This window comes from Pristiophorus japonicus, chromosome 15 (assembly GCF_044704955.1).
Source record: "Pristiophorus japonicus isolate sPriJap1 chromosome 15, sPriJap1.hap1, whole genome shotgun sequence".
In the NCBI taxonomy this organism is placed as follows: Eukaryota; Metazoa; Chordata; class Chondrichthyes; family Pristiophoridae; genus Pristiophorus; species Pristiophorus japonicus.
The window spans coordinates 62,105,595-62,120,335 of NC_091991.1; the positions used below are offsets into that span (position 1 = coordinate 62,105,595).

The 14,741-nt window shown below is 37.4% G+C and overlaps 1 protein-coding gene across 4 annotated transcripts in view; it reads right to left on the reverse strand.

Annotated features, from left to right (window-relative positions):
• Positions 1 to 3,828: 3,828 nt before the first annotated feature.
• The window catches only part of LOC139280809 (serine/threonine-protein kinase WNK1-like), a 200,007-nt gene continuing 189,094 nt past the window's right edge, over positions 3,829 to 14,741 (reverse strand). For all 4 annotated transcript variants that reach the window (XM_070900527.1, XM_070900528.1, XM_070900529.1 and 1 more), the window contains 2 exons: positions 7,924 to 8,120; positions 3,829 to 7,504 (listed from right to left, as the gene is read on the reverse strand). In XM_070900527.1, the coding sequence (XP_070756628.1) occupies positions 7,184 to 7,504; positions 7,924 to 8,120 (518 nt within the window). In that variant the 3' untranslated portion in view covers positions 3,829 to 7,183. The remainder of the gene's footprint in view (positions 7,505 to 7,923; positions 8,121 to 14,741) is intronic.

A 14,741-nucleotide genomic window follows, 5' to 3' on the forward strand; every position in this document is an offset into this window, starting at 1 on the left:
CCAGTTATGTGGATTAGGGAGGATTAAGGGACATGAATCAGTTATAATCATTGAACTAGGTTAGGTGTGAAGTATTTCTTTTCATGGAAGAGTCATTATCAGCACCTGCAGATTCGCCGCAAACATTCAAGCTAGACCAGTTCCTGAAAGTGGCCGACGTCACTACATATAGGAAATAGTAGAGTATTGGCAAATGTGTCTCCCAATCACTGTGGTCTCCTGGAACTTGTTTGATCACCAGGAGATAGAGAGAAATTTCCTCCAGGTTAATCCCCAAAATTTGCCTTGTTTTTTTCTCCTGCTTTTCATCTCTCAGGATATTGCATAGCTGGCTGGTGGGGGCAGATAGGAGTCATGGTGCGCATAAGTAGCACCACAACAGTACAGGTCAGACTCAATGGACCAGCTAGTCTTTTGCAGTCTCTTGCTTTCACATGGGTGGCACCAACCTGTAGTCCCAGCTACATCCCCACATGTTTGAGAGAGTTCAGAGATTTTGTATCGTTCAACAGTCATCAACAGGAAATAAAATCTAACCCCATGTATTTTGCCTGATTGTTCTCCAGCCTTCAGTCAATGAATATTCCTTAGAGGAGTTTGTCAGGATGGTGATTGGGAGGAGAGGGGAGAAGAAATACCGAATGGGGTGCATCATGTGTCATTGTTTGGACCATTACTAATTTACATAAATAAACTGGATTTAGAAACTCAATGCAAAGTGGTCAGATTTGCAGACAATACCAAACTAGTAGTCAGTGGAATCACAAGAGGCAGCTCAAAAATGACAGAATTGAGTTGGGCAGAACAATGGCAGATAAAAATTAATAGACAAGTGTAGAGCATTGACATTGGAAGGATAGGTAACATACATTACATATGTCGGATTACATAGGATATACAACACTGAAACAGGCCCTTTGGCCCAACTAGTAAATGCTCCACTCAAATCTCCTCCCGTCTTTCCTCATCTAAATCTATCAGCATCTATCTATTCCCTTCTCCCTCATATGCTTGTCTAGCCTCCCCTTAAATGCATCTATACTATTTACTTCAACCACTCCGTGGTAGCGAGTTCCACATTCTCACCACTCTTTGGGTAAAGAAGTTTCTTCTGAATTCCCTATTCGATTTCTTGGTGACTATCTTAAATTGATGGCCTCTAGTTATACTCCTCCCCACAAGTGGAAACATTCTCTCTCTATCCACTATCAAAACATTTCATAACTTTAAAGACCTCTATTAGGTCGCCCCCTCAGCCGCCTTCTTTCAAGAGTAAAGAGATCCAGCCTGTTCATCCTTTCCTGATATGTATACCCTCGCATTTCTTGGTCTCATCCTTGTAAATCTTCTCTGCACCCTCTAAATCCTTTTTACAACATGACGACCAGAATTGTACGCAGTACTCCATGTGTGGTCTAACTAAAGTTTGATACAGGTTGAGCATAACTTATCTACTTTTCAATTCTATACCTCTAGAAATAAACCCTCGTGCTTGTTTTTTTTTAAAAATGGCCTTACTAACCTGTGTCGTAACTTTGTGATTTGTGTATTTGTACTCCTAGATCCCTTTGTTCCTCTATCTCACCTAGACTCGCACCCTCCAAGTAATAAGTGACCTCCCTATTCTTCCTACCAAAATGTAATACCTCACATTTATCTGTGTTGAACTTCATTTGCCAATTATATGCCCATTCTGCAAGTTTATTAATGTCCTCCTGTAATTTGTTGGTTTTCCTCAGTATTGACTATTTGGTGTCATTTGTAAATTTAGAAATTGTGTTTTTGATTCCAAAGTCTAAATCGTTAATATAAATTGTGAACAACAGTGGTCCCTGCACTGATCCTTGTGGCACACTATTATCCACCTTTTATCCCTACTCTCTGCTTACTGTCTTGAAGCCAGCTAGTTGTCCATTCGGCTACTTGTCCCCTGACACTGCATTCTCTGACCTTGTTCATCAGTCTATTATGGGGTACAAACGAAGGCCTTTTGAAAATCTATATAAATGACATCTACTGCATTACAGTTGTCTACTCTGTTACCGCTTCAAAAAATTCAATAAGGTTGGTCAAGCAAGACTTTCCCTTTTGAAATCTGACCATTATATTTTTGGTTTTAAGATGTTCTTGTTTCTCCTTTAGTAGGATTCCATTATTTTTCCTACCACCAATAAGCTAACTAGTCTACAATTCCCTGGATATGTTTTATCCCCTTTCTTAAATTATAGGCACAGTATTACATTAGCTATCTGCCAGTCCTCTGGCACTACACCTTTTTCTAACGATTAAATAGGCCTCTGCTATCTCTTCCCTAGATTCTTTAAAATGCATGGATGCAATCCATCCAAGCGTTTTATCCAGAGTTTGATTAGTTGAAATATCCCTCTTTTTATTTTAAATGTACTTATCTCATTAATAATCTCATCATCCAATGTCTGTCCACCTGTTCTATCTCCCTGGTAAATACTGATGCAAAGAAATTATTTAATATTTCTGCCATCTCTCTATTGTTACCCGTGGTATTATCCTGTCTATCCCTTAATGACTCTATTCCCATTCCAACCTTCCTTTTGTTATTGATGTGCCTGTAAAATATTTTACTATTTTGTTTTATGTTCCTTGATAAGTTAACTTCATAGTTCCTCTTTGCCTTCCCAATTGTTTTTTTCTTCTCAAAAATTCATACTTCATAAATGGTGCGGAAACAGCAGTTTCATGAGCTGAAAGAGACTTGGGGATCTTAGTAGACTGGATACTAGACATATCTAACTAATGTTGAACTTCATAACCAAACAGTAGTGTACAAGTCACAAGGGTGGTGGAAACAGATTAGTTAGAAGCCTTCAAAAGGGAATTGGATAAGTACTTGAAAAGGAGAAAGGGCTATGGGGAGAGAGTGGGGGAGTGTGACTAACTGGATTGTTCTTCAAAAGCGCTGTCACAGACTCAATGGTTTCTTCTGTGCTGTACTATTCTATGATTCTATGAAGTCAGAGGAAGTTGTAATCAAACTGCAGTGTGCTCTGGTCAGATGACGACTCGAGTATGTCGTCTAGTCTAGATCACCGAGACACAACGGAGATGACATTCAAGTGCTGGAAGCATTACAGACATGAGCCATGAGCCTGATCTCAAGTGTCAAACTGTCAAGTTGAGGAAACACTGCAGAAACGTCATCTCATGTACCTTAAAGGAGGCATCCAAGAAGTGATCTTATAACAGAATTCAATAGTTAAGGGAGAGGATGAAGTAAATTTGGAATATTACTTTAAATTCAATTGAGAGAAAAAATACAGGGACACCAGTCCAAACGAGTAAAAGATAAATTTAGGACAGGTAACAGGAAATTTTTCTTTGCACCAAGTAATAAATACATGGAATTGACTTAGAGAGTCATGGAGGCGGAAAACCTGGAAACATTTAAGGAACGAACGGATGCTTCAATAGGGGGATTTTAAGAACTTTCTGGATGGATGAACCAAGTGGGTTGAGTCCTTGTCATCCAAAATTATCGTGAATTCGGATTATTTTGGACGACATACTTTTTAAAAAAAAACCAAATTCAACTTACTGTAAATATTCCATTAGAAGCAACACCAAATGTCATCAGTAATAAGACTTACAGGTGTTCAATGAGATCATAAATTGACTTTCACTTATGTTCATGAGGTATTGGTCCTCCACACGTTAGTTACTGTCGTTCTCTCATCACTGGCACTGAATCCTCCTCAAAAGCCTCCAGCAACTAAAATTAATTAAAAACAAAGCCGAGGTCATCCAGGCTGGATGGACTTTTATTTGTGTGATAAACATGCAGACAGATTGGTGTTGAGATTTTGATCATTTTTATTTGAATGATTTCAGTTAATAATCTACAAAGAAAGTAACAAATTTCAGCGCAAAGCGCAATCTTACATGTAGCTCAACACCCTTATTTAGTGCAAACATACAATTCATGTTGCAAATGATCCCCACATTTCTTTACAGTGTATAATGTTAAATAATGAAAGGAGATCTCCAGGACAGACACTGAACTCCAGAGCAACATAAGAGTCAGTCATTTCAAGATTGCAATTTGTGGGGGAAAAAGGTATCAAGAGTATTACATAAAATAATAATACCGGTCAGTAGCATTTATAACATTTGTACATTTTTTTTATTTTTAATTGTTTTCCACAGGAGGGAAATGGCAAAATGGATCCAGCTTTTTGCACGATATTAAAAAGCCTGAAACAAGGGGGAAGAGGGAAGAATTGTGTGCTGCATCCTAGTTTAAAATAAATCAAGACCAGCTGCTTTTTGCTTTAGATGTTGGATGATGTTAATTCTCAACTACAGAGCAAAACAATGCAGAATATATCAACTGCATAAAAATATGCATCCCAATGCACAATAGCATACATATACTGAAACTCTAACTGCCAGCCTGTACTTAAACAGGAACCAAAAACAAACATTAAGTAAACTAACAGCATATCTCCAACAGAAATCCCAGCACTAAGTATTGCATATCATTTCACATCCACCTCCACTTCCACTAGAGTTTTAGGGAAGGGAGGGAACAGATGGGTGGAGAAGGAAGAGGAAACTGAGGGCTGAGAAACTTAAGTTAAGCATTCTTGAGCTTTCTCCTCAACCTCATGCAAATGGCATAAATTTCACAGAATATCTAGGGGTTTTCCAAGGTCAGGTAACCCAACTAAAAAAGTTACTTTCTACTAAAAAAAATGCAATGTATTTGTGTGGACTTTTCACAGTTTATTGCAGTCTAAGGAGTAATACTGATTGCAGTACTTGCTTTTTTTTCCTTTCTCAATTTATCCTTTGTTTTAAAGAAAGAAATCCACAACAGAATAACAAACATCGTGAAGCACAGGGTAGAGATACAGTGAAAGCAGCTGCTGAAACGGTCCCCGTACCAGTTCAAATTTTATTAAAAGGGAAGCAAAGACACAGAAAGAGAAATAAAAGCTTTTCATTAGCATGCCTATCTGCCTAAAACAAAAGTAAAACCCCCAGGTCACACAGAAAATACCATTACACTTTCAACCAACAATAAAATTACACAATAATTCTTTGAAGTTTTTCTTTTTAAACAAAGCCTTGTGAAAGACAGAAGTGTGTTCTTCATAACAGGTAATTTATACATGGGAACTCCTCTTTCAATGCATGCTTTTCTTAGAGTTTGGGCATTTCAAACAAGAGCTATTGGAATAATTTGCTACAGTATGTCTACTTCTACAACTTCTAAGCTTCCCAACTCCATTCAATATTGTTTAAGGCTCACATTAGCAACCGTCTGCAATAGATGCTGCAGTAGAAATTCTTCAGTTCCATGAATTGTTGCAACAGTTACAGCAGAACTAACCATTCATTCATATTGAAAAGTCTTATTTTTTTTTTATAAATGGTGCAACCGTCCTCAATTTTACTTAAAAAAAAAACAAACAAAATAAAGTGCTGACCTGCATTTTGCAACAACTACATATGCAGGGTTTTAACAGTTCTTTGATAAAGTCAGAGAACTGAAACCTTTTTTTTAAAAAACAACCTTCACAGCCAAATGTTGTTAAGTTATATTTGTCCTATTATTCTCCACTAAAAACTGCAAAAATATTCCCTCATCCAGTTCTTTAGCAGTTACTTTTCTGCAAATACCTGGCAAAACAAAAATTAAACTTCTGTAGTTTGGATGAATAGGAAACAAAAGGGAAAATATCATTTTTTGGTGGATGGGGAGGGGGGGTGGGGGAAGAGAAGGCACAGCTATGTATTTAAGTAGTTGTTCATACTGGAAACAATTTATCAAATACTTTTAAATCAGCATTCTTTTTCATTAAGTGAGAAATGTAAAGAAAAATACAAATCTTATACATCAGTGTCGTCTTAAATTTTGTATTTCATATATTTGTTCTATATATGGTCACTGCTGCATATAAAATATGGACAGTGAAATTTAAAATTTCTGTTCACTTATGTATTAGATTAACATACTAGGAAAACCCAGGGTAGAATGTCAGAAGGCCTTCCAGAAACTAGTTTTCCTATATCATTTTTCACATTTCTCACATATCCAGGTTCAGAACATTTTCCTGTGTTGGTTCACAAATTATTTTCATGGCGACAACCTCCAACTACAAAGTAAATTGTATCAGGGTTAATGAAGTAAAAAAAAACAAATGGTCAATAAACTGCAATTATGAATTACATTCAAAAGGATTAATGGTAGATGCATTGCAGAACCTAATTTTCTTCCACAGTCAGTATTTCATGAAGGAAAATGAAAGAAAGGTGTTTTGGCCTTAGAGGGAATGCTGCTTTTCATATGTACCAGCAGTCTTTAGAGGGGGCAACAACTATTATCTAATATTTTAGACTTGGTGACTTCAACATAGTCTAACCTAACCACATCGACATTTCCAATGCATTTCCGGAAACAGCAGCACTTGCTGAATATCCTGGAAAATCCAGACCTTGAATCTACATAAGAAAACTTTTACCGTTAATATCTTGGCCTTAAGTGACTCCATATTTTAACATCACTTGGGAGGGAAGGACAAAGACTGCAACAGATTTACAGAATGGACGTATTTCAGTCACTGCGAATGCCAACAGCTCTGTTGAAGAACAAGTATGAACTATCCACTTTACCACTTCACTTGCTCTCTTTATTTTCTCTGTTGGGGACACTAAGTGCTTTCCTGCAGACAAGTCAGAAGCACAATACAAGGCACTATGAATCCAGCAAGCATACTGGGAAAACAGATATTCAAGTACATTTATACAATTTTACATTCACATTTATTTACCTAATACAATGAAGTAACAAAGGAAGTTAAAGTGTCTCTGATAAGTATGGATTATAGCTAGCTTTAGTTTTTTTGTTTTTTTTTTAAACTTTAAACCCTCTAAATCCACTTAACTACTGTTGTCCAACAACATTTATATATCACAGTGTTTGAACATCAAAAACTGATGGGTAAATACATGTCCGCACAGAACGCTGTTTGAAACAGAACTAGTAAAATAGCTCTCAAATGATGCTGTGTATATAAAAGCAGTGTCAGCCATTTGTATGTTTTAAAGCTCTATGACCTATCTCCAGCAACATCAGCAGAGGCCATTTAACCTTGAATTCCACTCAGTCGATTGATCACACTTATCCAGAACTAGAACTGTGTATCTACGTTGTCCTAAGATTGGATCCAGGAGGATTGCTGACAGATTTCTGCAAAGTGCCCAAGGGAAAGCTCTGTAGTGAAGTGGTGCCGACTGCTTGAAACTGGAGGCCTGGTGTTGGTGGAATAATGCCTGGTTGCTGCTGGGGAGGTGCTCCAGTCCACTGGCCACTGTAAGGTGCTCCAGGATAGCCATACTGGCCGATAGGAGTCTTGCTGAAAGGACCCAAAGAGCCAACTGAGGCAGCAGAAATAGAAGCTCCCCCCACGGAGTTTGTCATGGAGACACAGAGTTGACCTGGTGCTGAATACTTCCTTGGCATTGTCTGCAAAATGTTATAAACAAACAGCATTAGTCCTATAGGAATAGGACCACCAATGACACTGAGATAACAGAAGCTGCCCCATCATAAGTCCTCCCTTATAACCCTCAGAATAATTGATAGTTTTAACTGACATATTTGCTTCATAATAGTCACTGCTCTTCAAAAAAACACAAGTAATTCAAATTGTATGTCATGTGCTTAATGATGTTTCTGAAACGTGCTAAGGTCTATGCTTTCTTTCAGTGTAGATATTTTAGGTAGATAGGAAGTCTGTGAGGGTGATTGCTTCATGATGTCACTCCGATCAGCCACAAGTGGTAGTTCTGGTTAGTAGTCAAATGCTCAACCATTTGAAATATTGGGGCTAATTAAATACATTTAAAAAAATCTGTGCCATGAAGAAGTAGGCTCCTACTTACTTCAGAGTAATGCGGGCCTGGTTGACCTTGTTGTTTCATGCCACGTTTATTCTGTGAGAGGTTCATAGCATCTCTAGCCCAATTGTCCACCAACTTATGCAAATCATCAGTGAAGGTGCCTTTTCTACTGGTTATTGCTGGCTGATGTTGCTGAGCTATCGGCCCAACTCCACTTACTGCATTTGTGCTAGTTGTCCCTGGGAATTAAAAAAAAAGTTAAGTTGTTGCTTACAGATTTGGAAGCATATAGTTTTCAATACAAGAAAAGCATTTTGTCTTCAGTGATATTTGGATACGACTTGAAGATTACCTCTTTTTATGACTACTTATCTTTATACTTACTCTTGATACATGGCAAGCACGTAACCAAATGTTACCAGAATTTATGTTGCAAGAGTAAAGGAAAGCCCTTATTTTCTCGTTACTCCTCATCTGAAGTTAATGAATTTTAGAACCGTGGGACGTTTTTCTACATTGAAGGTGCCATATAAGTGCAAGTTGTTGTTGCTGGATTGAATCAGCCAGAGGGGAGTCAAGTTTCAATAAATATCTTTAAAAGGTCCTTCATCAATGGGTCTAGAACTGCTGTGGTATGGTAGCCTTGAACAGAGCAAACAAATTTGCCACAAAGTATTATACTTATAACATGCTTCTAACTTCAACATGCATTTTGTATGGTCCAAGATTGTGTTATAGAATAGATTAACTGTACATACAAGAAATCAAATTAGTTTGAGCCATTTTATAAAGGCTTCATGCAGTCTTTTTTACTGTAACACGTGCTTCAAAGATGTTGCGTTAAAGCCAAGCTGCATTTGTACATGCAGTGCAGCTAGAGAACATCACTAAAGAAAACAGATTTTTACCAGCTCTTTGCACATGCAAAAACCAAAGCTACCTTTACACCTGATTTTAGCATCATAGGTCTGGCGATCTCTGGTAATTGGCTATTAAATTGAGGGGTTGGGAGGGGGAGAAAGGAAATTCTAAAGTTTTGTTCCAAAGTGGATGGGATGGGATACTGTGATCCATGCACTAATTCTGACCACATGAGATTCCTAGTCTAGTTAAATGACTGTGCTGCATGGGTTGCTGCCTGTGGTATTGGATATATTTTACTCCCAAGCTGATGGATTGTTGGCTTTAATTACATTTACTGTGGCTAAAGATTTATTAATAACTTTGTGGTTACGAAAATATTTTAGAATTAAAAGTAGATCTATAGTACAATATGAACTATCCCTTTCAGCTAAAGCAACAGTCTCTGAATATGGAGTCCCAAATCTGGAGTCCAGGTCCTGTCAGGCAGTTATACTTGGGCTTTTTCTAGGAGACAAGCTTTGCAAGTCTACATTACATAGGATTTACAGCACGGAAACAGGCCCAACTGGTCTATGCTGGTGTTTGTGCTCCACACAAGCCTCCTCCCACTCTACTTCATGGTTACCTTATCAACATATCACTCTATTTATTCCTTTCTCCTTCGTGTACCCAAAAGGGGCAGAGAACACCTTTCAACAAATCTTGGAAAAAAAAGTGTTTTTAAAATTCTAGCTTTTCATTATATGTTGTGCTGGTCTGCAGAAACAATTTTTCTATTACAATTTTTTGAAGTCTGCATATCCTGAGGCAACACAAGCCATGCAGCCAGATCAGAAGTGTTAATTTCTGATCAGGCCATCAAGTGTAAAAAAAAAACAGGTTTCTGAAAACCATCTCGTCCTCCCAACACACTTAAAATAATGTTGTAAAAACCTCACAAAAAAAAAAATCAGGAGAAACCCAAGTGCTAAAATCAGATGCAAGGATCTTCTACAGCAAGTGTCACATGCTATGTAAGTAAAATGTTAGAAAAAGATAATTACTACACAGTTGGTTGCATGGGCAGACTTTTTTCACCATCTTCCCTAAAGAATAAAGAAAAGTGCTTGGAGAAGAGAAACATACACAATGGAAGAAAGTACATTAATAACAACTGAATTGATTAATGTGACCTCATACAGGACTGTATTGCAGTAAAACCAGAGAGGAAGTAAATCCTTTAGCAGCGAGTGCAAAATTCAAGAAGTTGGGGCTTCTTAATCACTGACTAATTTTAGTAAAAAGTAAATATTACTTCTTTCTCAGAACCTATTCCAAAATTTTATTTGGTGACTCGAACTATAACTGGTTAATATTTATAAATTTTAAGTACGCACAGAGCCAAATGCATTTTTCCAATTTACTTTAAAACCAATTTTGCCACCGGTTTCTAGTTTTTCAAAATATTATTTGAGATAGATACACACGGTTTTCTTATTTCTAGTTTATTCAAATATCTGCACTTCCTCTAGAACACAACTGCTCTGCAGCACCACGCAATGGTCAGGTCACACAAATCTTTATGGAGAGGAGGACTTTTTTCCTCTCCATCTCTGCTTCAGTGTTGTAATGGACCAGCAAAGTGAACAAACAGTATACCAATTTGGGGAGTCAGGAAGGAACTTATTTTGCAGAATATTAATGTGCACTACAGTAAAGGTGAAGTCCCATTCCCATATCAACAGACAAGAGACCCTGACCAGGGTCAGTTAGGGTTTCCTTCTTCCTGTGCAGTTTATTTTCTAGTCCTGGGATTATTGTCATGCATATTTAGTAACATCAGCCACAGAATCTGAATATGTATGCAGGTCAGTTTAAATAATTCAATATTACATTTGCTTAAATTGATATCATCCCTGTTTAAAAGTGATCCTTTCGAACTATCAAGTTCAACTCCATTTCCCTGACAGCAGAGGGTACAGTGAAAAATATATTTAGTTCATAACTACTCTTGACCTAAAAGATCTTTGGATGAGAGGACATTGTCACAAATAGGCAAAAAATAAATAAGACTTGAGGGCAATTAAATCTTTACATTATATTTTAATGTATTCAACAGTGTGTGTGTGAATGAGTGAGAGCCAGAGTGAGTGCGAGAGATAGCGTGTATGGGAGAACGAGTCTGCGCATGTGATAGTGAGAGATATAGATAGATGCACACACACTAGGGGATCCCCCGTGGCATTGCCCGTGGAAAGTGAGGACAGAGAAGGGCAGCATTAGCAGAAGTCTGTGAGCAGATCGTTCATCTGCTTGCTGAAAGAATGACATACTGCATAGAGAATACAACTTCTAAAGATTTTAAAAAGCTAATAACAATTTTGTTTAGCAGTCAAAGTTGTGTTGTCAAGACTTTTCTGATAAGCTAATTCATGCCATGTAAAAATGACATTTTGAATCAAAGAAACGCCCGATGACAAATTCTTAAAGCACAGGTAAACTTTAAAACCATGACAATTGTCATTTTGGCCAATCAAGATGAACAATTTAATGATTTGCTGTGCCAAACAACACTACAGCTGGGAAATAAGTTTTACGACATGCATTTTAAAATATTTTCCAATCGGTCATTCCTAATTACAGAAACTGGCAAACTCAAACAATCCATAAATACAATCAGAAAATTTAAATTGAATGTTTTTCATAAAAAGCAAAAATGCAAAAGTAACTTCTCAATCAATATTTCATAAGCAGCACAGAATGGTTACAAGTGTATGTTTAATCTGCGAGAGAGATAAACTGTAAATTGAGTAAAACATATTTTGAAGAGTCATTTTGATGACACAGGAGGTGTAATGGTGCTGAAAAATGGATTTGCCTATGATCGTGCCCAACGGTTTTAAGGAAAAAGGTAAAGACAGTCTTGTATGCACCATTATAAAGTAAAAACATTTAAAATCCAAGATATTCCCTGTTTAAGCTTCAATAACCACAGCACAAGTTTATAATATGAAATTACTTACACAGAGCTGCTAGACAGTGGAAAGGTCAGAAAATTGAGACCAAGACAGTCAGAAAGCTGTAATCAAACAACTTCCATGAGATGGAAACTCGTAGGAAGCCATGCTGCTTTCGCTGAACATTTAAACTGACATGCACTAGGATTAGCAGAGATAAAGTCCACTGGACCTGCATCCATACCAGCCTGTGGGATTCAAAGTGTTTTGGCAAATCAGGATGATGACTGGAACATTCCACCACAAACCAAGTCAAGCAGTAAAGTCACTTCTCAGCAGGTGTATATACTGTTACCCATTGCTTCTTTTTTTGCTATGCAGGAATATTGAAGCTTGGTGAGTTTATATTGGAACGAAGTACCAATTACAAACTTTTTTTTTTTAAATAAACACTCAATTGTGATATTAAACAAATGACCAAATGGGGATTGATTTAAGGATTTAACAGTATTCCTTATATCAAAAAAAAAATCTAGATCTGGCTTTCAGGACAACTCACTGGCCAGAGAACTCAAAATTGTTGCTGCAGTCTAATCTTTGTCATCTTCCCCATGCTCCATCTCCCTCACCACATGAGCCTATTTTACCACTCTACTGCTGCAATATATACCTAAACCATACCCGTGTATTTGTGCAACTGACCAAACAACAAGTTCCTGATCCCAAGTATGAACTAGTAGAAAGGGTGGCATGGAAAGTTGAAGGGAAAGCCACTCAGAACCACTCTGACACAGCTATCAGTGGCCTGCTTCAGAATGCCATTAGCAGCAACCCTAGAGTTGTACTCCCATCCAATCTTACGCAGGAAATCTATGGTGTAGGAAAACTACAGGAAAGGGTTTTTTTTGGAAAACTTATCTAGAAAGTTAGTTCAGAAGCATATTTATTTTAGTTTATGCTTCAAAAGAACTGCTAGTATCTGCACCACAACTGGGATTGTTATCTATGATGGTGTCAGCCAATTCTTTCTGGTCTTTTCCTCACCTAAACAATGTATTCAAGCCACTAGAAATTCTCATTGGCTTGCTTAGATAAGGAAGATACTGATACTGCAGCAGCACACATTTGTAGAGTGGTAACAAAGGCTAGGAGAAGAGGGGAGGGAAGAGAGGAAAAGGACTACACATGTTGAGAACAATTTGATGACTGCTCTGTAGTTAAGACCAAAGAATAATTCAGGAGGGATTGGAGGCCACAGGCAGCAGATGTTTGAACTATTTGGTCAAAAGGCTGATGAAGCTATATGGTGGACTGGGCTGGTAAAAGGGCACAAGCTTATAATTGAGTGTCTTGTGTTTTAATACAACTAAGTATTTCCATATTTTGAATGAAAGTAGTCCCATAAGATGATAGAAAGCAAAATATTTGTAGTATTATGCCACAGTTCCTAAAACCAGAACTATGGTATAAATATCTCAAATCAGTTCTTAAAAACTTCAGGCAATTTTTACTTAATCAGATTGACTACTGGCAGATGGAATGCCCAAACACAGATGTACTCTTGAGATGCTTTTCCGTTTTTGCAATTAGAATAAAAAGTTGTATATTGTAGATTGAAAAAGTTCAGATTCTGTTAACATTAAAACAGAAAACCTGGCATGAATAAAGGACAAGGGGGCTTTTTCTGTACTGATGCATCCATGTTTCTAACTTGTAACAGCAACAAACAAAATGGTCAGAAAATCAATGGAATAAAACAAACAGATGCCATGCCATGCATGGAAATTTTTTAAATGGCTTAATTCCCCTATTAAAAGTTTCAGGACAGGAATGGAAATAGTGACCTACCATTGTCGAAAGGTTACCTACTACCATGAAAGGATGGTTACGATGCTATGAGGGGGGGGGGGGGGGGAGAACGGGACACGTACCATGATTATGCAGGGATAAGTGAAGGGAATCTACTGCACATTACTTCAAAAAGGTTTAGAATTTTTTTAAATTCTGGTATATGGTTCATTTTAGATGTTAAGACCACAGCTCCTGAATGAAGCCCTTTTTAGTAAAAAAAAAAGGTAACTATTTCAATTGTGCTTCAACAGCAATTTCTGACAATTTTCCAACGCCCATGGAACTTGTCATACAAACCCGATTCAAAGAGCCAACACCATTCAATAATGAGTTAATGATACAGTCTAACCACTTAAGGGCCACCGAAAGTTAGTTATAATGACTCGAACAAGTATGTATTACAACATGCATGTTATCCTACACCAATGGTTTAAAAATCAACCTCTGGACCAATAGCATAAATTATTTACAACTCAATTGGAAGACTGCACAGACTTCAACACCATCAGTCATACAGAAATTGACTAAACTAAAATGGAGTCCCGAGTTAACTATGAAATTGCTCGTGTTTAGGTGAACAGAAGAGCTGGGGTGCATGTATTAATAAAAGTATGCTGAAATATTGAACAGAAGAAATCAAAGGGGTAGGATGAGAACATGGTTAAAATAGAACTCCACCAAAAAAAAAAGCTCCGAATTTTTGGCTATTTAATTTTTCCCCCTTAAGGAAAGTGCAATACTCAAATGGACACTTGAGTTATTTTACAGAATTTATATTTAAAGGGGTAAAGTTACCTTCTAACTGCAATATGATGTAATGATGTGTTCTGAATTTGCCCCTTTCATGGTTAATGTTCTTATTTGCTCTGCTCTGCAACTTTTTCACCATGGCTGCAGATGCACAACAATGTCAGATGGTGGTCTGTCTAGCCGAACATTATGAAAATGGCATTGTGAGCTTGTGCACTCAGCCCACATGCAGCCAAATAAAATGGTGGCTGACAGAAAGCTCTCTAGGTGGCAGCCACTCTCATTTGCTGCTGTTGACACATTGATGAAAGACAAGGAATGAATCATTTCACAAGGTAGGACTTCTTCCTCCAGGGGGGTATAAACCACCTCATTTATTTTGCAAAAATGCCTCTGAAAGCAGGGATGCAAGATAAATGAAGTATAAAGAACATCACAAAAGGGAAAATGAGTATCTTA